The 26,444-nt window shown below is 39.3% G+C and overlaps 1 protein-coding gene across 6 annotated transcripts in view; it reads right to left on the reverse strand.

The window, feature by feature from the left end:
- Window positions 1–26,444, reverse strand: part of LOC140730350 (tetratricopeptide repeat protein 7A-like) — a 260,040-nt gene that overhangs the window by 78,056 nt on the left and 155,540 nt on the right. For all 6 annotated transcript variants that reach the window (XM_073050646.1, XM_073050642.1, XM_073050644.1 and 3 more), the window contains one exon: window positions 5,709–5,822. In XM_073050646.1, the coding sequence (XP_072906747.1) occupies window positions 5,709–5,822 (114 nt within the window). The remainder of the gene's footprint in view (window positions 1–5,708; window positions 5,823–26,444) is intronic.

Raw genomic sequence — 26,444 nt, forward strand, 5'->3', positions numbered from 1 at the left:
CTCCTTTCCAGAGTCACTAATCATGTTTCCTAAAGACATCCAGTATTTTGCCCAATTTTCCTTTCTCCATCTGTGAGCCAAGTTAAACAACTGAGCAACATACACAAAATGCTGGTAGAACACAGCAGGCCATGCAGCATCGATAGGGGGAAGCACTGTTGATGTTTCGGGCCTGACGAAGGGTCTGGCCTGCTGCATTCCACCAGCATTTTGTGTGTGTTGCTTGAATTTCCAACATCTGCAGATTTCCTCGTGTTTGTTTAACAACTAAGTCTGTCCCAGTCAACATGCTTAATGTGTTACAAAGAGTGTCCTTGTAGTTAGCCTCTATAACGATGAAAATGGCTATCATTAATTAATGTTTCGTTAATTAATGGACTCATTAATTAACCTATGGACTCACTTTCAATGACATCATCTCATGTTCTCTATTGCTTATTGATTATCTTTTTTTTGTATTTGCACAGTTTGTTGTCACATTGGTAGTCCACCTAGTTGTGGTCTTTCATTGATTCTATTATGGTTATTGGATTTATTGAATATGCCCAATAATAAAATGAATCTTAGGGTTGTATATGGTAACATATATGTACTTTGATAATAAATTAACTTTGAAATTTGAAATTTATTTCCTCATGAATGAATTGAATAAATTGACTTTATTTCTTACATCCTTCATGTACACGGGGAGTAAAAGTCTTTATGTTATGCCTCCATCTAAATGTGCAATGTGTGAGTGTTCCTGTGTAAGTCATTATTTATTGCCCATTTCCCCTTGAGGAAGTGGTACTACCCAATGACAGACTGTTCTGCATTTATAAACCCAGAGTATTATTAATGGGCTAGTTTCAGGATATTAATCCAGCTACCACTGAAGAGCAACTAAGACTTTAAGGTAACTTTATAACTTTAAGGTGATGAAACTTCCCATGAACCTGCTGTTCTTTCTAGGGGACAAACTGCCAGTAGAAGTGGTGGATGCAGGTTTGATTTCAACACTTAAGAGGAATTTGGATAGGTACGTGGATGGGAAGGGTATGGGGGCCCATGTTCCGGCTGCAGGTTGATGGGATTAGGCGGCACAATAGTTCAACATGGACCAGATGGATCAAAGGGCTTTTTTCCATGCTGTAGTATACTGCGACTCTATGATAGATCCATGAGTATGGGAGAAGCTGTCAAATGGTTTTGCAGTGTATATAAAAGGTACAGATTACAGCCATGAATGTTGGAAGTGCTTGTTCACAGTGACAATGGTGTTCCAATCAACCATGCTGTGGTTGATGTTTAGTTGTTTTGAGTAATCCTGGAGCAGAAATCATAGAGACAGGAATGAAATACAGTGGGTTCCAGTTAATTGAAACACATCAGGACCAGTACGTTTTGGATCAATTAAGCAGCTGCCCAATTAGCCAAAGTTTCATGCAAATAGTTGAAAAGGTATAAAAAGACAAACTACTATTTAACTGAGTAACAATTATGTATTTAAATGAAATTAGAACACACCAATGCTACCACAGTACCATAAAACTGCATTTCCTAATAGTTATCAATGGACGAACTTGTTCAGTGTACACTGCCATATGGGGTGTCTTGGGAGGGCTAGCACCTCTGGTGAAATGGCTTGTTATGTCCAATCCAGGGCAGCTCACTCAATTTTGGGCCCCAATGGATGCTCGGCTCATCTGCGGCTTGAAGGACCAGTTTGCATGCAACAGCGGCCACACCCCGGTACAGGGCTTTGACAGGCGGGCTAAACCAGGTGAGGGTAGCTGGTGAGCCTCATACCCTGATGAAATAGGGATGCCTGTCCTAGCATGTGAAATCAGCTCTGGCGGACTAGGTGGATGAGATCAACAGTGAGATCCAATGGCCAAGAAGGCAGTTCTAAAACGCTTTGTGGAGCGTGAAGGGCTGATAAGGCAAGTCACGGTGATCCACTGCATCCAAGAAAGACCCCCTTTTGTGACGACTACTTGAGGCACTGCACCAGGACTTTCGCGGTCTAGAGAGTGGAACTGTCCAAGTTCAACGGCTTTTCCACTTTAAAAACTCTCCTGCACAGATATTGCTGTCGTCATTGGATGCAACAGTCAACCAACACGCTGCTTTGTTCTTTTCATTAACTGTAAATGAACAAAATTAGTGCAGACACAGTGCAGATACTTTCATACAATGCTTTTGACGATTGCATCCTCCAAATCTTCATTTTCATTATAACATTCAAGATGATTGTTGATACCTTCAAATTCTTCATAGTTCCTAAGTTATTGAAGCAGTGAAAACATTTCATTTTCATTCCCGGCCATTTCTTGCATCTTCAAGCCTGGATACTTGTAACCGCAGAGAGCAAAACAATTCTAAGTTGTCTTAATACTTACTTCTTACCAACTATCAGTGGCAAAAATCACTGCTTTTTGAACACAAACATGTGCAACTGATACTATTTAAAAACTGTTCACTCTGAGTATGGTCTAATGTCTAACCACCACACAAATCAACATTAGAAACTAATTAGAAACTGATGTGGATATTAGAAATAATTTTAGAAACTTTCATTATTAGTGCCCTTCATAGAAGAAATATGTGTTGCAATTTCCGACATTTCTATCTGGAAGAAGCAAGCACTGATTAATTCTCTAATAACAACTCATTTTAATTTTTCTAGCTTAAATACCACACTTTGTATGGTACCATATGATTACAAAATTTCTGCACGCTTTCTAACATTGTTGTGTACAGTTTGGTTTCCGGAATGTGAACCTTGTTGCTGCAAATGTTCACCATTCCTTCTTCAGGTGGAAATCCAAAAGTTGCTTCTGGATAGCTTTGCCACAGCAGCATTTTGTTGAATGGTTCTTGAATTACATTTAAATGATGACACCTGTCTGCCTTACTGAATCCTATCGAAGGCAAAAGAGTTTCTGAGATTGGAGTTTTACATATCTCTCTGTTTACAACAAGTCAAAATTGTTATTAGAAACCATTAAAGAATCAACAGCGTACAAGCAGATATACGATAAGACCAAGTGAAACAAAATGCTAATGTTAGTTGAACATTTTTGTCAGTCCCAAAATCAAGAGGTCGACAGGTAGCATCTGTTCAGTCTGGCTAGTGAAATATAAACTCATCTTGATCTTTAAGTTTCAATGCTGCATTTGTAAAGCAATGAGTTTCAATGCTCTACTAGAGCATTGAAACTTATTTAAATGTTACATAAAGCATATACGGTATTTTGAAATTCCATCTCCATTACGATTTGGAAAGATCCAATAAACAAGATTAGACCACTTAATTTAACAATTGAGGCATTATTGATTTGTGTGGGGAAAAAACATTTCTCTGGTAGCACAAAATATACAGTTCATATGCATCTGCAAAATATGTGGAAGAGAAAAAACTTTCTATGGTTTGCATGTTCTTTATATCATCTAGTGAGAATATAGCTATATTATTTTACATTCATGCCCATTCATTCATTATATAACTATAGTGTAAATTCCACTGCAAAAGAAGATGTCATTGTTTTTCATTTCTAGGTAACACAGGTAACCAGAATACTCCAAGTAGTTCAAATATAATGAACATATTGTATAATGGTGTTTAATTAAAATAAAGCTGGTCACCTTGATAATAATACAATTTTTCATTCAAAAATCTATGTACAGACCATAAATGCAGGACAATGTCAAAAATATATTTTTTTGTAGAGTATTCTTGTTATTATTGAAATGTGAAACAAGGGCAGAAAGCAGGCATAAACCCCTCAATTCAATGAGACCATGTCTGATTCAATCTTAGCTGCAAAACCACTTTCCTGCTCTCTCCCCATTAGACTTTCTGAAATTGGTCATCTCCAAGTCTGAAACTATGTCCTTGTTTTTGACAACTTCACAAAGGTAAACATCCTCTTAGCATCCCTCCTTCAAACACTTCGTAACTTCCATCTTTCAATAAGATTACCCCTTATGTTACATGCACATGAATTTCCCCCCCCCCCCCCCCCACCCCCGAGGCTGCTGCACAGCAACATTTGTAGTGTCACCCAACACAAAGAGATTCTGCAGATGCTGGAAATCCAAAGCAACACGGGAAATGCTGGAGGAGCTCAGCAGGTCAGGCAGCATCTAAGGAAATAAGTAAACAGTCAACGTGATTCTTCGACAGGATTGAAGAAGGGTCTCAGCCCAATACATTGACAATTTATTTCCATAACTGTTTCCTGACCTGTTGACTTCTTCCAGCATTTTGTGTGTGTAGTATTGCTCAGTTTGCTTTCACATTCTGTTCTAAAGTGGTTTAAAGATTTTAAAGTTGAAATATTAGTGTACATTAGCTTTCTTTGTCACATGTACATTGAAACATACAGTGAAATGAATTGCTTGTGACAATGACCAAACAGTCCCAATATCTGCTGGGAACATCCAGTGCCAACATAGCATACCCACAACTTACTAACTGTAACTCTTATGATTTTTCTGGAATGCAGGGAGAAACTGGAGCACCCAGAGGAAACTCATGAGGTCTCAGGGAGAATGTACAAACTCCTTTCAGACAGTGGGGGGAATTGAACCCCGATCTTACATCTAGTGTTGTAAATCGTTACACTAACTAAGCTACCATGCACCTCCACGGTATACCTCACGTTTCCATGTCATACTCCATCGGCCAAATTCGAGGTAACTCACTTAACCTAACTATATCTTTCTGTCACAAACACAAGAAAATCTGCAGATGCTTGGAATCCAAAGCAACACACACAAAATGCTAGAGGAACTTAGCAGGCCAGGCGGCATCTATGGACATCTTCAGGAGTCCTGATGAAGGGTCTTGGCCTGAAACATCGACTGTTTACTCTTTTCCGTAGATGCTGCCTGGCCTACTGAGTTCCTTCAGCATTTTATGGTGGTCTCGGCCCGAAACATTGACTGTTTATTCTTTTCCATAGATGCTGCCTGGCCTGCTGAGTTCCTCCAGCATTTTGTGTGTGTTGCTTTCTATAACTTTCTGTACCCATTTGTGTTCTCCTCAGAACCTGCAAGCTCATTTTTGTATCATCTGTAAATCTGGCAACAGTACACTTGTTCCCTATACCCAAGTCATTAATATTTATTGTAAACAGCTGAGGCCCAATACCAATTCTTGATTAGTCACTAATTGCCAATCCAGAAATGACCCATTTATCATGACTACTTTCTTTTAGATAGCCAATTACCCATCCCATCATTCTTATTTTGTGCAGTAACCTTTTAATGTGACTGCAGTAATCAGGCACTGAGTTTTCAGATGAAATTCACAATCACAACATATCTTGTTTCTTTGATGCAAATCATTGAAAAAATGCAAAGTTTATAACTTGCAAACAAGGAGCACAGTGTGGTCAAAATTCTAAAACACATGGAATGCAGTGCCATTATTATTTTTCTGGCCAACTGCACAAATTTGAATACAGAAATACCACACAATGCTAATCTTTCAAAAGGTCACTGACCTGAAATATTAATTTATTGCATCTCCTTGGATGCTGGCCACTGAGGGATTTTGTTTTAGATAAGGAAAAGAGCTGATTGATATTATAGTATTACAACATATTCACACGCCACTACACATCTTTCACTTAATGGACCCATAAAATTATTAAAATTGATTTTGCTTCCAAGGTACCGATGCACTGCATTTGCCATGAAGCATTCGCAGCAGAACCTACCTGCAATGAGAGCTGTACGTTGTCTGCCACACATTTAACATATGTTTGCAGGTTTCAAGAGCTTCATCTGGTCCCTTGTGTACTGCCTCAAGTCTGACTTTAGTGAAAAGTAAACTGCAAAAGAAGGAGAATATAAAATAAAATGCCCTATTTTCTATGGTATATATTTTAAAAGCTATTTATTTTTTACAAAATAGGACCATCTGCAATGCATAACTTTCAGATACAGAAACCTAGCTTACTAATGGAGATGACTACACGGTGTGTTACAGAAACACTAACAGAGTACCAATTGAAGACTATATCCCATTGCAACTCAACAACTATTTTTCAAAGATAGTTTATTGCAGGCCCTCCTTTGACAGAGGTTGACCATGGATGTTGCGTCCTAGTTGCCTATGTGATAAGCAGTCACATGGAAGAGTGTGATGGAGAACAAGCTGTTGCCCATGTAACAGGATCCCTCCTCCATGCAGCTGATGAACCCAAAGGAACGGCAGAGACTGATACGGTTTGGCACCAGTGGCGTCGCAGGAGTTGCCAGTCAATGTTGAAATCAACACAGGGCTGCCTTAGGGACTCCAGCTCCAAATATTTCCTCAAGTTTACTCCTGAAGATTTTGCCATGATTGGGTGTAGCCACAATGATTGGAGATCAGTTTCATTCTCCTGGATGAGCTGCCAACCACGGCTGACAAGCTCCAACTGCCCAAAGTGACTGGTTTCTAGGTGCCAGCACCTGCCCTAGTCCCTTCTCCAGTCAGCAGAAACGGCTCCACCAGGCTTAGTAGCTAAACCACACGTGAAGGCCAGGACCTGGACTCAGTTGTCAGAGGCTATTTGAGACGCATGCCATTGGGAGCATTTAATTGGTAGTGGAAGCTTATCCCCAATACCTTGAGCTATAAAAACCTTGATCAACTGATAATTTATTAACTTATGATTATTTTATATGCACATTGATAAACAATTTAACTTCAGCTTAATAGCATATTACAAGTTGCTACAAGTGAAATTATTTTCAATTGACGGTAGAGAATCAGTTAATGGGTTGTCTGGAACTTGCATATTTACCTGCGGTTGACCCATTTGTCTCTGGTGGGCAAATCGAGAACCTGAAGCCAACTGGAGCAATGCCCACTGCCTCCAGCTGTCAAGTGAAGGATTGCTGAATTGGCTGCAATCGAGTAGAACTGGCTCTAACTCAGTAGAATGCAATCTCTAGAGCATAGATCATTTTCAATACGGAGCCAAAGCCGATCCCTCAGCCACCTGTCCACACTGAGAAGCAACCAAGTGCTTAAGCTCTGACTAACACAGCAAAAAGGTGCCAACCTTGTTCTTAAATATCCACAGGATGTTCCAGCTAGTTTTGAAATGAGAGCTAACATTTGAACCTTCCATGATTTGGTGTGCCCAACCTAATTTGTACACAAACTAACAAGATATTGCTCAAGCGATTTCCTCCTAGATTACAGATTGTGACATACATATTTTCCTTGACAAGCAGTTATACATATTTAAGATGTCTAAATATACCTATCACATCTAAAAAGTGAAGTTCAGGAATTTGAAAGACATTTCTACTGCTTAATCTAACCTTCAGCAAATTACACATAAAATAATGTCAGCAAGCATTTATTTATATGTATTCTTTGTAGTTTAGATTTGTATCTATTGTAGGCAGAATGGCACAAACACTGATAACACCACCCTCATACTTTGCACATAAATTGCTGACATTAAATAAAGCCATTAGCTCAGAATTATTCAGTTTCAAAGTCAGCAGAAGGAATATTTCCTCTTTTCTCTCCCCCACCACCCCAACCATTGTCCATCACAGACAAGCGAAACAGATCCTTAGACATAATAGGGCATCTTGCAACATTTTTTTCACATTTTTGAATGTTGCTTGAAATCTTGAAAACATTCACCCTGGCAGACTAAAGCAATAATATCGTGTAAATAGCTGCATGGTACATTTTACTGAATAAAGGAGGAACTTGTTGCAATTATTTCATCAAAGGTGTTACATAACACCTTTAGACAGCTGGTACAGCAATGGTTTGAAAGATATAATAATTATGGACAACAGAGCACTGTTAATATGATAAAATTCCAAACTCCTGGGACCATAGTTCAAAGTATATTTCTTATCAAAGTACATTTATATCACCATAACCTACCCTGAGATTCATTTTCTTAGTATTCTGGGACAAAAGGAAAGATCATGCACAGGTCATACCAGGAACATCTTTGGATATTGAATTTGCCTTGAACAAGGGGATATCCATGAATTTTTGCTCAGGTGATTAGATGGCTCAGGGAGAGTATAATGCACAGAATTGTCTTTAGTATTTTCAGTATTGCTTGTGCAATGCAGATAGATGTCATTTGCTACGACTCTTAGCTGAGCTGAGCAGAAAATTACTTTCTCAAAGTTGGACAGAAAGAAACCTGAAGCCATCCTGGATTGTCATTAACCTCATTTCATGTCCAGTTAAAGAAGCAATTTAATGACTTGGGAGTATTTCTAGTGCTCTAACATAGATGAAAAAATTAAAAGATAAGGGATCGCCACCAAAAATACCCTCCCATAGAATTCAAAAACTGATAGATAAGTATTTAGGGAAATAAATAGAGAGATATATACCAAAACACAAGTGTAACATTGCTGAAAAGGCAATGCCATCTTTATTTTAAATTATATTCACAAATTAATGATGTTGTATAAATCATATTATTCTTTAAAAATAAGAGGTAATGAATGGGTAATGGAAGAGAATACACAGGAAAAGAACTAGGAAACAAGAAGATTTGTGGAAAAAAGAAAATGACAAGGATTAATATAAATGGAAGGATGGTGGTAATCATTGAAGCAACCTTCCAAACCCAACTGTTTTCACCCAAGGCAAGATAATTAGAAATGTATTAATTGTAGTCTTCCAAAATTTACCAGCTTTGAGGCTGCACAGGATTATTGGAAGGTGGTATGAACTGCGAACTTTCATAGAGAGAGCAGGAAGAGGTAAACTCCAATAAGAAAGTTAGCAGAGCTATAACAAAATATTAATAAAATTCAGACTATATCTGTTATCAAAGATAGGGAGCAGACTGTCAAGATGAAAGGAATTAACTTGGCATCCAGTGATGACATTTTGTTTTGAAAAAATAACAAATCTCAGAATTTAGACCAAACAGCAAATGAAGGGCTGACATACTTGCATAAGGGCTACAAGAGTATGGAGTACAATGCCTCAGAATTCCACAGAAATATACACACAAACAATGAATAAAAAACAATCAAAGCTTTTAAATGAAAAGATTGGGGGAATTCAGCAAAGTAAGAAAGGTTCGGTGGGCTTTACCCAAATTACTTAGGATGTTTCAAAATGGATTTCCATCTAGAGCGTTGGTTGAACAGGCAGCCAATAAAGGAAATGTTCAGTTGAGCATTGTGGACACGCTACGCATATTGGCACTAGAATGTGTGGTGACATTTGTGAGCTGCCCCAACACATCCTAGGTTGTTGTATAAGTAAGAGGGGTAGGCGTAATAAGCTGTAGCTTCAGCCTACACCCTTTTGGTCTGTTTTAAAGAATACCTATGTGTTTTGTTGTAATTTTGTCCTATGAAATCATCGTTGTATGATGCTTTTTGTTATGTTTGTATTGACCGAAATAAATTAATTCCATTCAATTTCATTCATTTCAGTGTATGTTTTGATGTACCTGTACGTGATAAATAAATTCAAACCTTGAAAGTTAGTTCCTCAAATACATTTTCTATCCTCCACCATCTAACAGAGAACAGTGTTTGATGCCAAGTATATGAAAAGCAGAAAATTATATATGAAGTGAAAATTCCAAGAATGTCTGAATTTATGATAGGTAATTAGTATCTAAAATATAGAAAGCAGCATTCTTTTTTTATTTCCTCTTTGTATTGAAATGATTAGCTGCAAAGAACAGCTCTTACTTTTTTCTATTCCGAACAAACAAGTATTTCTGCAGTGAATTCAAAGGCAACACGAGTGAATCTGCAGATGCTGGAAATAAATAAAAACACAAAATGCTGGCAGAACTCAGCAGGCCAGACAGCATCTATGGGAGGAGGTAGTGACGACGTTTCAGGCCGAAACCCTTCATCAGGAGTTTTTATTTTTTTAATTTCTGCAGTGACATGGGTTTCAGACTGCTCCAGTGGTCTGTGAACAGCCTATCTATTCACAATAAATGAGTGCAGAACCAATGAACTTAACAAATTGGCCATGTTTGAAAATATATGGAATTGATCATTACAGTTGACATACAAAAGGTGGGAAATATAAATAGAATATCTCAGTGCTGGGACTTGTTTGGGCATTGTTTTTTCCTTTCCTCTCCTGGATTACCACCAATCCTATAAAATGAGCTTCTTAAAAATCATGAGACTTAAACAAGGCTACAATATGGAACATACTGGTGCTGCCATTGTAGTTATGCCAGAGTATGTCTTTCAGGCTTTTACTCTGCTAATAACTGTGACTTGTAGGAGGCTCTTGTTTAATTTATAAGTAGAACCAATACTTTATAGGAACTTTTGTGACCAGTGAAAATATGCATTTTCTTAACAAACAAGTATATGTAACTAGGTATCAATTACAGGAAAACAATCTAACAAAGGGCCTTCTGACGACTTTCAGAAGCCGAAACCCGGGTTTGCTTTATCCACGGATAGTGAGTTATTTGCAAGTCTAAAAAGCAGAAAAAGCTTGACATGCTTTGGTGCAGTACGTTCCAGAACACACACAGCTCTGGACCTGAACTGACAACTGGAATCATGGAAAACAGTCCTTCAACCCAATGAGTCTGTGTCACCAAGAGCCAATCACCCCCACTAATCCGACACTGTCAACAACTCTTGCAGCTTCTATCACTCACCTACAGTACACTCTGGGAGAAACTCACAGTGCACTGGAATGTGTAAAAAACTGCAGCATCCAGAGGAAACTCATACAGTCATTGGTAGCACACGTAAACCCCATAGAAACATCATACTTCAACTCAGAGACATTATTCCTCACAATCGTCTGGGAATGAGTGTCTAAATAGGGACGGCTATTCTAAAGATTAGTTAAGCAACAGCAAACATATTCTTAATCACAGGATCATACAACAATCATCATGCCTGACAGCTCCATCACAGAAACTAGGTATATATTGTACCATAAGATGATCGGGATTCCCCGTAGTAATATGCAGGCAGAGGGAGCAGACCCATGAGTTCTCAATGTTTGACTCCACACCTAATAGCATTAGGTCAAACATGGGCTATGAAACCACTCTTGATTACTAGCCTTCTTCCTCCGCTGCTAAATCAGCCCACCACCATCTCGACGAGAGGTTCCTAATCTCTTTTATTCCATGGACCAATACCATTAATCGAGGACTCGGTGGACCCCAGGTTGGGAACAGACACTCTCCTCTGTTTTGAACAATACTTAGAAATGGCAGCAAAAGTAACAAGAGCACAGAAAGAACTCAGAATGGAAAACTTCAACATCCATCAGCAAGGGTCATTTAGGATACCACCAGCTAAGCTAGATGTCCACTCACTGAATCCTGAAGAAGATGGGAGCCAGTCAGTCGGTAGCAGTAAGTGAACACAACAAGGGGTAAGCTTACCTGATTCTGCCCTGACCAGTCTATCTGTAGCAGGCCTAACTGTCTACTGCAGCTTTGATAGAAGTGACCTCTGCACAGTCCTTTTGAAGACAAAGTCCTGTCTTCTTCTCCCAGGACACCATCCATGGTGTTGTGCAGCATTATAGTCATGCAGAAGCAATAGACTTGGATCAGATATGGTAGCTCAAAGCTGGCATTCATGCAATACCATGAACATAAACTGCAGTAGAAACATGTACTACAATTATCTGCGATATTGGTGAGGATAGGGGAGGGAAAGTTATATTCCTCTGTGAGTTTCTCTCCACACAAAAATCTAATTTATTCAACCATTTTGCTGCAGTTCCACATCAAACAGGAGTTTGAATATACTAGTGCCTCCTCTTGTATAAAACCATAAGACAAAAGAATAGCATTAGGCCATTCAATCCATCAAGTCTGTTCTAGAACATGAACAGGTTTTAAGTAAGAATTGCAAGAAAGAGGATGCTGAGGATGCAAAAACAAATCCTAAACCAGAGGATCCTAGACATTCTACACATCCATGGCAGGTAGGACGAGGAAATGTCATTCTTGAAGATTTTACAGAAAAGCATTTAATGCCCATAAAATTTTATGACACAACTTAAGAGTCTGTGTGTTTGGATAATTGGGTGACTAAGAGGAGAGGTGGGGATAAGGTTTATGTATTACCACAAATGCTACCTTGTTAAACAAAAGAAAAATATGGTCAAAAATTGAACTAGGAATACAGGAGTAACCTGTTTAAGGCAGAGATAAGGAGGAATTGATTAGGACTAGAGAATCTTAACTATTTTCTACATTGGAGAACTGCTAGAAGCTGAATCATTGAATATACTCCATAGATTTGTCTGTAGGGGAGTCAAGCATACCAAGAAACTGGCAGGAAATTCGACTGAGGCCAGGATCAGATTAACCATAATCTCACTGAATAGCACAGTCAGATTGATGGAGCACATGGGCTACTGTTACTATTTCTCATGTTTAATGAGAGCTATGCAGTCGAGATTTGACATCAGGGTTCCCTGGTTTTAGAAAGTCACAGGAATCATCCACATCTTCTTTCCCAGTGTCCGCTGTTGACATACTGGGCTGAGAGAGAAAAAAAATAGGTGGGTTTGTCTTCCAGCTATTATAAATAGTGTAACATCAAGATAAAGAATAAGGCATTCTTATAAACTTTACTGTGAGAGTAATTAGTGTCACCTGGTGGAGAAGTAGAAGAATATCAAGTATTACAAATGCAACACTGCCATTAGTCGCATTAAAACGAGGCAATTCAGGAATTCTGCGCATCTTGTATAATCTGCAATCTCTCCTTTCCTCTCACTTTCTGCTATCATCTTCATATTTTCTATCATCTTCAAAACTACTTTTCAGCTTCAAAAATTTTTTTTCATTGTCCTGCTTCTCTTTGTCTTTTTCTCCTTCCTGTAAGTAGAAGTTAGGATAATTATGGCTTAATGAAGTGGGAGCAGAAACCAGTGAAACTGCAGGTTACATTTATTGGTATGGGTCCTCCAAGAATGAGAGAGATCAAAAGCTATTAATCCTTAACTTCGATATCACTTCCATTTTTGATTCAAATACCTCTGATAGCTTCTTTTTAAGAACTCATATTAGGATAACACCTTTTCTCTGTCTATCTAGGTACTATCCTATATATGCAAACCTCTTCCCTCTGAGCTGTCAGTTCAGCTTTCTGCTTCTTTCAAAATTGAACCATTTATTCTTAAATAACTCAAAATGCAAGAAAAGCAGTCTCTTAGATTTTTATGTTTGTATTAAACAAGGTATAATGAATGAAGTTGAGAAAGGCAAGAATGTTCTATAGTTTCTTTACCACTCTATCTACATGTTTTGCAATTTGCAGGAAGTTATGGACTGAACATTCCAAGATCTTGGCTGAAGTTTCTGGGAGCAATTCAGAAGGTGCAGGGAGAGAGAGAGATCTCAAAGATGAAGTATTCTAAAAGGAGGATGAGGCAACCATGGCTGACAAGGGAAGTAAAAGACAACATAAAAGGAAAAGAGAGGGCTTATATAATGTAGCAAAAATTAGTTGGGAGTTAGAGGATTGGGAAGCTTTTAAACAAAAACAAGACAAAGCAACTAGGAGAGCCATAAGGACAAAAAAGATTTAATATGAAGGGAAGCGAGCCAGTAACATAAAAGAGGATACTGTAAGTTTTTTCAAAAATACAGTATAGAGTAAAAATGAGACGAGAGTGGATATCGGACAGCTGGAAAATTACCCTGGAGAGGTAGTAATGGGAGAACAAAGAAATGGCGGACTAACTTAGTAAGTATTTTGCATCAGTCTTCAATGTGGAAGACGTTAGCAGTATGCAAAAAGATCTGAGTGTCGGGGCAGAAGTGTTGGGAAGATATTGGAGTCTATTATTAAGGATTTGGTTTCAGGGTAAAAACAGACAAATGATAGCCAAAGTAGAGTCAGTGGATGTTGCTTACTTGAATTTTCAGAGGGCAGTTGACAAGGTGCCACACGTGAATCTGCTTAGCAAGATAAGATTCCATGGTATTACAGGAACGATAAAAGCATGTATGAAGATTGACTGACTGTCAGGATGCAAATCATGGGAATAAAGGGGGCCTCTTCTGGTTGGCTGCTGGTAACTGGTGGAGTTGCACAGGGGGTCAATGTTAGCACCACTTTCTTTACATTGTTTGTCAATGATTTAGATGGTAGAATTGTTGCCAAGTTTGCGGATGATAAAAAGATAAGTGGAGGGGCAGGTAGTGTTGAGGAAGCAGGGAGTCCTGCAGAAGGAGATTGGGAGAATGCGCAAAGAAGTGGCAGATGGAATATAGTGTAGGGAAGTGTATGGTCTTGCACTTTGAAAGAAGGAATAAAAGTGTAGAACATTTTCTAAGTGGGGAAATAATTCAAATATTAGAGGTGCAAAAGGTCTTGGGGAGTCCCTGCGCAGGATCCCTAAAGATTAACTCACAGCCTGAGTCATTGGTAAGGAAGGCAAATGCAATGTTAGCATTCATTTCAAGCGAATTGGAATGTTAAGAGCCAGGATGTAATTAATGCTGAGGCTTTATAAGGGATTGATTAGACCACATTTGAAGTATTGTGAGCAGCTTTAGGCCCTTTATCTAAGAAAAGATGTGCTGGCATTGGAGATTCATGATAAAAAGGAGGTTCATGAGAATGATTCCGGGAATGAAAGGGTTAAAGTATGAAGAGCATTTGATGGCTCTGGGACTGTACTCGCTGATGTTTAGAAGAATGGGGGGGGGCATGTCATTGAAACCTATTGAATATTAGAAGTCTAGATAGAGTGGATGTGGGTGAGTATTAGGACCAGAAGGCATAGTCTCAGAATAGACTAGAGGTACATCCATTTAGAACAGAGATTAGGAGGAATTTCTGTTGCCAGAGGGTAATAACTCTGTGGAATTCACTGGCACATACAGTTATGCAGGCCAAATCATAGAGTTTACTTAAAGCAGAGTCTGACAGATTCTTGATTAGTCAGGGCATCAAAGTTACAGGGAGAAGGCAAGAAAATGGGATTCAGAGGGATAATAAATCAGCCATGACGGAATGGCAGAGCAGACTTGATGGGCTGAATGGCCTAATTCCACTCCGATGGCTTATGATCTTATCCTCTATTTACAAAAGCCCATGAGTCCTGCCATTTACTCTATACTTCCCCCCCTCAAATTTGACCGCACACTTGTCAAATTAAGCTCCAGCTGTTATTTTTCTTCACACATCTCCAACTGATCTATGTCCAGCTGTAGCCTTTGATAACTTTTTCACTAAAACATGGGTTTTTGTGAGACGCTAAGGGCCCTCACTCAGCAAAATCTGAAGAGATAAAAGGTCAGGATAGAATTATTTGGACTCTGGAATATATTAAACTATTCAGTTAGACCAGTGGTTCCCAAGCTTTTTTTGGCCATGCCCCACCTAATCACCTCTAAAATCCTGATGCCCCCTGTGGTGATATATAATTCTTATTATTCAAAAAGTGAACTCCTATTCACCTGGAGGAAGCCTAAAAGACCATTAGCTTGGTTTAAACAAGCTTCCAAAGAACATGGCATTCATAAAAGAGAAAAATAAAAGAACCAAAGGACTGTTAAAGTTCTGAGGAAGAAATTACTAAGAAACTGTAAAAAAAAGAACATTAAGTGATATTAAAATAATAATAATAATAAATATAATAATAAGAGTATTCACTGGTAATAAAGAGAGAGCGAGAAAATAGAATATTGAAATATATGTGGATTGTCTCATATGTGGATAATAATAATAAATAAATAAAACAATGCCAATTCGTTTCTACAGCATACAAAGACAGATACACCGTTTAAAAGAGATGACGCAATGTACACACCTTCACACCACCAAGAACCGAAAGCTACTGCAAAAAGCAGCATTGGCGCGACCTCGTACGAGTTTCTTACGCGTTTGGACTTGTTCATTCATTCCTTCCTACATCAGTCAATTCATTAATTTAATTATGAAAGCCATTTGATGGTTGTAATGATGGTGATACACTATATATACAGTACATACGCAATTACACATGTACATACACACAAGTATTTTTATGTATGCATACTGTATATACACATATGTATTAACTCGCACACACACTGATACTCACACAGACTTACTAGAAAAAATTCACTGTTAATAACTCATTCTCGAATTGCCCCCTTAAAAATCAAATTACCCCCCATGGGGCGTACGCCCTACGTTGGGAACCACTGAGTTAGACTGTGACTGATTCCATTTAACCTCTATTTCTCCATATCCCTTGACAATCTTATTTAAGTAGAATACAATAATATTAGTCTTAAAATTTTAAATTACCCCAGCATCTACATCCTTAAGTTCCATAAATCTGTACAATTTTGTACATTAGTAATTTATAACTAAATTTGATACAGAATCTACGTACATAACCTATCTTTTCTTCTCCAGCATGACCTATAAAGACAGCAATGAAACACGTAAATGATGTTAGGAAATCAGTTTCTGTGTCTAGTTTAAATATAATCTTTGCTATTTCACAATTTTCCATTTACCTCTGTCACTCATTTCCAAGCAGCAGAACTGCATTACAATATCAATATTTATTTATCTATAAAACTACTCATCTACTTTCATTGGGATCGGCTTTTTTAGCTCATAATCTCCCTCTTAATCTCACTGTTTTCCAATATGATTAGTCCCATTTATATCATATACTTTAAATTTCACTAATTCCAGTAATGCTATCACAGCCTACAAGCTGCTTTTGACCCAACCCAATAAATGTAATCTGCAGTTTCTCAATAGTTTTTGCCCATGTTCCTGAAGACACAGGAACCCTACTCCCATTAAGAAAGAAGACATTTATTGATTGATTGATTTTCATTTTGCAATAATATACATAGTCTATGATTTTTGAAGATTCCCCACTGATTGATTCTTTGGTCTAATATTTTTGTTCAGTCAATTTATTACTTTTCCTATCTCACCGAATAGTACATTTTTAAAATGATCATCACACACCCACTTACACCAATCTTACCTCACCCAATTTTATCCTCCTCACATTCCCAAGAATTATTTCTCAGGTTCTACTGCTCAAGTGCGCACAAGGAATGATTTACCATTGTCAATTAACCTGCCAAGTTGTACATTTTTGGACGCGAGAGGAAACGAGCACCTGAGGGGAAAACGCGAGTGTCATGGTGAAAACATGCAAACTCCATATACACAGCACCTGAGGGGAAAACACGAGTGTCATGGGGAGAACATGCAAACTCCATATACACAGCACCTGAGGGGAAAACACGAGTGTCATGGGGAGAACATGCAAACTCCATATACACAGCATCTGAGGGGAAAACACGAGTGTCATGGGGAGAACATGCAAACTCCATATACACAGCATCTGAGGGGAAAACACGAGTGTCATGGGGAGAACATGCAAACTCCATATACACAGCATCTGAGGGGAAAACACGAGTGTCATGGTGAAAACATGCAAACTCCATATACACAGCACCTGAGGGGAAAACACGAGTGTCATGGGGAGAACATGCAAACTCCATATACACAGCATCTGAGGTCGGAACTGAACCCAGATTACTGGAGCTGCCAGGTTCAATGCCAGCCTGACACCACCAAAGTTACGATTGCAAAATTTGCTGAGGATAAGGAGAGAACCTAAAGAGATTAAATGGATGTACGTAGGTCAAGTCAGTTTACAATGAGTAGAATATGGCAACAGGTCCTTCCAGGGTGATGAGCCTATGCTGCCCAGTTGCACCTATATGACTAACTAGCCTACTAACTGGCAAGTCTTTGGAATGTGGGAGGAAAGCAGGGCACCTGGAAAAAATCCATTCAGTCACAAAGAGAATGTGCAAACTCCTTAGAAGAGTGGCGGAAGTGAACCTGGGTCACCAGTACTATAATACTGTAACACTAACTGCTATGCAATCGTGCCACCCCTTGGAAGAAACAATTAAAACATCAGAATGGTGGAAGATAGCAGAGTCCTGGGGTGCAAATGTTCTGTATGACCATGTCTATGTTTTGAAAAAGATTAGTATGCTCTTACAGCAGTTATTAGGAAAGCTAACAGAATGTTATCGTTCCTTGCTAGTGGGACTGCATACTAAAGTAGAGGGAGATTATGCCTCTTACATAGGGCATTAGTGAAGCCACATCAAGAATACTCTACAGAATTTAAGGAAGGATATTAAGCAGTTGAAAGAAAGGTTTGTAAACTAATGAGTGATTTATTTCATGAGGAGAGATTCTACTGGCTGAGCTTGTATCTGCTGGTGTTTAGAAGTGGTGATCTGATTGAAATATTCAGTTTCTGAAGGGTCTTGATAGGGTGGATGTGGAGAAAATGCTTCCTCTTGTGATAGAATGCAGAACTAGAGGGCCACTGTGTAAAACTAAATGGTGGCTCATTTAAAACAGAGACAAGGCATCTCTCAGCATCAAGTGTCTTTGAGCTCTCCTGCAAACGTAAATTGAAGTAAAATATTTGAATATTTTTATGGCAGGGATAAGAAAAAAATTTTAAGCAAGTGAGTGTAAGTGGTCACTACTGGTATTCGGGGATACAGTGTTGTGATTACAATAAGACTAGCCATGATCTTATGGACACCCTGAGGAAGTCTGCCCCAGTTCCTAATACTTAAGTACAATATGTGTAACAACATTGCTGAGATCATGGTTCATTTCTGCTGAAGTACATTTCTCGCTGCAGCAAAATGCATATATATTGAAAGCTTAGTTAGTTCAGTTGAATACCAATAAAGGTGTTCCTTTTTTTGTGTTGTTAGGGTGCACCGCCTAAAGTCCATTAAATGCACAGCAGTCTTCTCTCAGTAGGTCCTGCAGGTTAGATTACCGTACCATATAGCTGAAGCCAGTGGCAGTTAGCAAAGTCATTCTGTTCCCATAAATGTTTTAAAATATTGTAATCGTTAATAACCAGTTTGCGCAATTTTAATTCCAAAAAAAAATTGGTCCGTCGTTCTCCCCACCATTTACAAGATATGCAAATTGAACAACGGGTAAATGGTTTTCGTGGTCCGACAAGAAATTTTCCTCATTACTGTATAAACTCATTTTTCATTTAAAGGTTAGTTTAGCTACTAATCGCTTTATTAACTCGGCTCTAATTGTGGATATAAAATTGCTGATAGAATCAACGATGCGGAAAGAAACATTCTGTTGTCTGCCATGTGTTTCACATATGATTCTTTGACAGCAACAACTGAGCAGCTACCCCGCTCCGCAAGACAAGTTAATCATCCGGAGAGGAGGTTCGTGACCTTCGCTTACACCGCTCGGAGACTTTACCGAATGAGCTGATTGGAAGGGCAAATTAACGTTCAGGCAATTGAGGTTCAGTCTGAAGGGATGCCGAGAGTCTCAGAACCTCAGCAAAACTAGCAAAAGCCCGTTCTGCACAGCGGTCATCAAAATATCCACAACGGGCACCAGCACGAAAGGCTGATTAACCGATAGTCAAATATAACCTACTGAAAGTAAAACTAATGGAGTTTGAAACATGGACTTCGACAATACATCTGTTTCAAAATTATTATTTGTCATAGTAAAGGCAAAATCACATTTGGAAAATAATCCTGCAGGCGATACAAAGTGGAAGCCACATACACAGTCTGTACTCACACACAGCCCTAATACAGTGAGAGGGAACCACCCGGCAGGTGCTGCAAATAACCCGCTGACGCAATCGCTTAGAAATTAAACTGCATTGGCGATCGTCAGCTGCAGCACGGCGCCTCGCCTCGCCTCGCCTGATCTCAGTGTTAAGCTGCAGTGGTTGTCATTAGTCATACTGCAGCTCCATCGCAGGCTGAATCAACAGAAGCGAGTGTACTCCAGGGTACAGCTCGCAGACACAGAGGAACTGGTCTAAAATGGAGGAAACGCAGACTGCCTCTCCTCATTCCCGCTCCGTTTAAAAATTAACCTCTCTCCGCCATACGACTAAGAAAATTGCAGAGATACATATGCGCTCAGCAATTTCTATCAGATCTGGTTGGTGCACTCACAAGCTTAACTCGTGAAATTTCACAGTAAATATAGACAGAAATAACACTACGGAAAAAGCATTTAAACAAAGTAACAATCCTGAATAGTAGTGCGTTCTGCATTCTAAAGTTTAGATGAAGCTGTTCAGTTTAACTAGAAAAAAAACACTTAAATGTGAATGTAAATGTGTCATTTGAGATTATGCCTCCGTATTTTCCAGGGAAAAGGTCACCAAAAGCTCCCAGTGTGAAGGTGAGGCACGGCTAAAGATATTTTTTTTTAATGGTGTTTCTCTCAAAACAAAACCACCAAAACACCTTGTTTCTTTTTGGCAGTAGAGCTTTACATTTGGGAATTGGGCTGGCTGTAGCAAGATCAAGCAGGTTAATGGATGCAGGTTAGTCGGCATTGTGAAGCGAATTCTTTCCTATCTTGTCACGCTGACAGTCTGTCTCGGCAGCCGGCCATCTGTCATTGCAGGGCACAGTTCAACTCCCAATGATTTCATACTTCGGCTCGTTGCTACCTCCATCCGCCGACTGCGTTTGTCTGTTTGCTGAGCTGCTGCTAACATTTCCCAGTTCAGTTGTGCACGCTCACCTCTCTTTCCCTCCCTCCCCAGAGATGCGGACATTCCTATTTCATTGTTTTGCAAAGTAGCCATCTGAGTATGAAATTTAGGTTGGAGTGGCACATATATTATCTGAGGACAGAGAGAAGCGCGGGTAGCAATTGCGCAGCTGTCAGGAATCCTTGAATGATTTAACAAGGGACTTGAAGATGACAGCTTAGCTAATCACTGCTATCATGCAACACAGAGAAAACATTGCCAAATTTATTAAGGATCACTAAAGCTCATCATAAAGTTAAAACTTATGACAGTAATTGAATATGATCTCATTGCTGCTCTGCTGAAATCTGGGTTTTTAATTATTACTTAGTCTGACAGCTTAACAATTCAGTTTGTTGTTGGCTGTGGGAAATAAAAGTATTCATTCATTACACCATAAAAACCTTCACCACAAAATGGTCGCCCTTATCCAGGCAAATCAAATCATCTGTTGTAAGCGTTGACTGACAGGAGCAGTATGTGAGAAATATATTAAATGAGTGCATCTCAAGGGAATATATTCATGATTTTCTAATAAATAGCACAGAGGAAATGTTATTTTCCAATTACCAGGTTTGATCTCCAAGAGCTAAGTCAACTGCTTATTATGTAACATGGAAAATGCTGGAAACCATTCAGCCAGTCAGGTGGCATCTGTGGAAAGGTAAACATGTTTCAGATGAAGAACCCTTGGTCAGACCTGAAATGCCCATTCTTATTTCTCTTTCCACAGATGCCCCGCTGAGTTTTTCCAGCATTTTTTTGAAGTTTCAGATTTCAAGCATCCGTGCCTTTCTTGATTTTCACACTTACACTGTATTTGATTTAAGTGAGTGACAAAGACAACATTTCACTCGCTCATACCACCTTTACTTTTTACTGCTATTGACCTAAACTCCAGATTGGAGGGGGGGAGGGTCATTACAGTCCTAATCCAGGAACATGGGATTGGCATACTTAGGCAATAAGGTTGACAAGTATGTTGTGGGCCAGAGGGGCCACTTACATTCTTTATACCCTATGAATCCATGATCTGTATCACTTCATTTACACTTTTGTAATTCACTACTCTTTCACTTTACAAATGCTGCTTTCCTGTGGCAGCACCTTGGATTCAGCCAACAACAGTGGTGTCGTCAGCAAACTTGAAAACAACATTGGAGCTGTGCTTGGCCTCACAGTCATGAATATAAAGCGTGCAGAGCAGGGAGCTAAGCACACAGCCTTGTGGTGTACCCATGCTGATGGAGAGGGTGGAGAAGTACAATTTCAAAAGTTACAGTTGACCCCACATTAAGAACGCAAGTTAAAACAGAGGAGGTCTGAGCTAGATACAGGAAAACACAGGAACAGGCCCTTTGGCTATGATGTCTGTGTTGACTAGCAACAAAATTAATCTCATCTATTTGGAACAGAGGGTACATATCCCTCTGTTCTCTGCCTGTTCGTGGGTTGGTCTATATGCTTCTTTAATGTCGCCATCATATCGGCTTCTACCAGCTCCTCTGGCACTGTGTTCCAAACAATACCACCCTTCGTAGAAAAAATTGACACATAAATCTCCATTGAATTCTTCCCCTCTCACCCTAAACCTATGCCTCTAGTATTTGATATCTCCATTCTGGAAATATCAAATACTGGAGACTGGGAAAAAGACTCTGGTCATCTACCATACCTATACCATAAGTCTACCATAAGTTTACATATTTTTAGATCAGGTCATCCCTCAGCCTTCAATCCTCCAGCAATCCATCTGTCTTGTCTTCTTTATAGCTTAACTGTTTAATCCAGATAACATCCTGGTGAACCAAAAATGCACACGGTACTCCGATTGTGGAATAACCAAAATTTTATACACCCTGTCTACTGTGTTACCACTTTCAGGAGGCTGTGGACTTGCATCCAACATCCCTTGGTATATCAATGCTCCTCGTGGTCCTGTCATTTACAGTATACGACCTCTCAAAATGCATCAACTCACACTTGTCCAGATTAAACTCCATCTCTTTGCCCAAGTTTCCAACTGATCTATATCCTGCTGTGTCCTTTGACAACTTTCTTCACCGATTTCTATGTCATCCATAAACCTGCTGATCAGACCACATACATTTTCATCCAAATAACTTATATACTGTATTACAAACAAACAGGTCCCAGCATGATCCTTGAGAATACCGCTGGTCACAATATTCTGACAAAATAAATCCCTTTTACCATTATCTTTTGTCATCTACAAATTGTCATTTACAATTTTAAATCCAACTACCAACTCACTGTGGCTTCCACAAGCCTTACACTTCTAGATCAGCCGACCATGAGAAACTTTGTCAATGTAGACAACATCCACTGCTCTACCCTCATCAATCTTCCTACTTCCTCAACATCCTCAATCAAGTTAGTGAGACATGACCTCCCCTGCTGACTTAAATAATGAGCATGAGTGACAATTGAATACCATTGTAAAGACAGTGTTGCGATGTATGATGGTACGTAGGATGAGGAGGCAAAAATAACCCTCGGAAGTGTACAAGCTTGGTGGAGAAACAGAGTGATCTGAGATACAATTACCCAGGGGTGATGTAGGTTTAAAAAAAAGGCCAAGTATTGTAAAGTATTGCTTAAGCATAGTTCAAACAAAAATAGAACAAAAGCAAAATGCAGAGAAGTTATGTTGAACTTGTACAAAACCTTGGATTAAATGTCAACTGTTCTCAATTCACACTATGAAAAGATTTTAGAGGAACAAGGAAAAGATCATAGCAAAACCTAGGGATTAAATTCTTTGGAAAGATCATCTAGACTGGAGATATTCCTTCAACATAAGACAGAGTTTACAAGGAGCTGCCTTTAAGATTATGATAAGACTTAGTAGATTAGGTGTAGGAATGTCTCCACAGAAGCACTGAAGTTGGACCCAGGGACACATTTCATGGGGAAATTCAGAAAATAATGGCTTGATTCAAAGTGAAGCTAGAATGTGGATGTTGTTACTACATGGATTAATGAGCCTAATAACATTGAAACAATAGGGCATATTAATTGGCCTGTGGTATGGTGTCATCCGCACTAGACTTTGAGGTAAGTGGTCCCGGATTCAAATCTGGCTGGCTCCATGCATGCTTTCCATCAGAGCTAGGTTGAGTATTGAGCTAGTAACTCGGCCACATTAAAAAAAAATGCTAAAGAAATGGCAAAGTTGCTGCACGGTGCGCCACAAGGTGGGGAAAGAAACAACACACACAGGACATGTTGATACTGTTAGTTAGAAAGGGGTGAGAGGTTAAGTGAATGGAAGATCAACGTGACATGGTGGTGCTACAGAAACTTGATGATACACTACAGTTTTATTTCAATAGCACTCAGCAATGCCATACGGCCTACCACAGAGAATTACAAGCTCCCCTGTTGGTTATCCACTGCATGCAATATCATGATGGTTTTGATAGGAAATGGAAGACCATATTCATTAGTAGTTAATTCCAACAACCAGCAAATATAAAATGCTGGCCGTACTATACACTGAATAATAAAATAAATGGAGAGTAATTAAAGTTTGGAACTAATTGTTGGTAACATTGATGAAAAGAAGTCAGTCAGGCTTCCTAGAGAACTGCATTGGCGCATAAGGAAATAAGATTTAGAGTCATAGAAAACAATAGCACAGAATCAGGCCCTTGGCCCATCTTGTGTGAGCCAAACTATTTAAACTGCCCAGTCCCATCAACCTATAGCAGACCATAACCCTCCCATCCATGTATCTACCTAAACTTACCTTAAACTTTTCACCCTTCACCATGAACCATGAACTCTAGTTGTAGTCTCATCCAACTTCAGTGGAAAAAAACCTGCTTGCATTTATCCTGTCTATACCCCTCATAATTTTCTATGCCCCTATCAAATCTCCCTGTAATCTTCTACATTCTAGGGAATAAAGTCCCAACGTATTCCATCTTTCCTTATAACTCAGGTTCTCCAGTCCTGGCAGCAAACTTGTAAACTTTCTCTGTAATCTTTCAAATTTATTTACATCTCTCCCATTTGTAGGTGACCAAAATTGCACACAATACTCCAAATCAGCCCTCACCAACATCTGAGACAACTTCAACATAACATCCCGCCCCCTGCACTCAATATTTTGATCTATAAAGACCAATGTGCCAAAAGCTTTCTTTCTGACCCTTTCATCCTGTGATGCCACTTTCAGTGAATTATGGACCTATATTCCCAGATCGCTTTGTCCAGATCCCATTTTTCCAGGTGGTCCAGATCCCACTGCAAGCTTTGATAGTCTTCCTCACTGTCCATTACACCCCCAATCTTGGTGTCATCTGCAAATTTGCTGATCCAGTTAACCACACTATCATCCAGGTCATTGATACAGGTGACAAGCAACATAGGACTCAGCACCAGTCCCTGTGGCACTCCAGTAGTCACACTCCTCCAGTCAGAGAGGCAACCATCTACAACCACTCTCTGGCTTCTTCCACAATGTCTAATCCAATTTACTACCTAATCTTGAATGCCAAGCAACTGAACCTTCTTGACCAACCTCCCATGCAGGAGCTTGTCAAATGCCTTGCTGAGTCCATGTAGACAACATCCACTCCTTGCCTTTGTCACCTTTCCTGGAAACTTCCTCAAAACTCTATGATTGGTTAGATAAGACCTTCTACACACAAAGCCATGCTGGAAGTCCCTAATCAGTCCATGTCTATCCAAATACTTACATATCCAGACTACTGATGTCAGGCTCACTGGTCTATAATTTCCTGGTTTATGTTTGAAGCCTTTTTTAAACAGCAGAACAACATTGGCTATCCTCCAATCCTCTGGTACCTCCCCTATCACTAAGGATGTTTTAAATATCTCTGCTGGGGCCCCAGCAATCTTTGCACTTGCCTCCCACAGGGTCCAAGGGAACACCTTGTCTGACCAGGGGGGATTTATCCACTCTGATTTGCCTCAGGGTAGTAAGTACTTCCTCCTCTGTAATCTGTACAGGCTCCATGAAGTTTATGGCACTTTGCCACACTTCTATAGACTCTGTATCTGTCTCATGAGTAAATAAAGATGTAAAAAGAAATTAAGATCTTCCCCCAACTTTTTTGGCTCCATGCACAGATTGTCACTCCGATCTTTCAAAGGACTAATTTTATCCTTGCAAACCTTTTGCTTTTAACATATCTGTACAAACCCTTAGAATTCACCTTCATCTTGTTTGTTAGAACCACCTCATGCCTTCTATTAGCCTTCCTGATTTCTTTCTTAAATATTTTCTTGCATTTTTTATGCTCCTCAAGTACCTCATTTGTTCCTGCTACATAGTTCCTTTTTTTCTTAACCAGAACCTCAATATCTCTTGAAAATCAAGGTTTCCTAAACCTGCTGCCCTTGCCTTTTATCAGACAGGCACATACAAATTCTGTACTCTCAAAATGTCACTTTTGAAGACCTGCCACTTACTAAACACAGTTTTACTAGAAAACAGCCTGTCTTAATCCATACTTGCCAGATCCTCTCTGATGCCATCAAAATTGGCCTTTCTTCAATTTAGAATCTCAACCTGAGGACCAGACCAATCCTGGAAACTAACAGCATTATGATCATTAGATGCAGAGTGTTCCCCTGCACAAACTTCTGTCACCTGCCCTGTCTCATTCCCTAATAACAGATCAAGTATTGCAAACTTTCTCATTGGGACTTCTATGTACTGATTAAGGAAACTTATCTGAACACATTTAACAAACTCTATCCCATCAAGTCCTTGTACAGTGTGGGAGTCTCAGTCAATATGTGGGAAGTTAAAATCACCTACTATCACAACCTTAGGTTTCTTGCAAAACTCTGCAATCTCTCCACAAGTTTGTTCCTCTAAATC

This window comes from Hemitrygon akajei, chromosome 7 (genome assembly GCF_048418815.1).
Source record: "Hemitrygon akajei chromosome 7, sHemAka1.3, whole genome shotgun sequence".
NCBI classification, from domain to species: Eukaryota; Metazoa; Chordata; class Chondrichthyes; order Myliobatiformes; family Dasyatidae; genus Hemitrygon; species Hemitrygon akajei.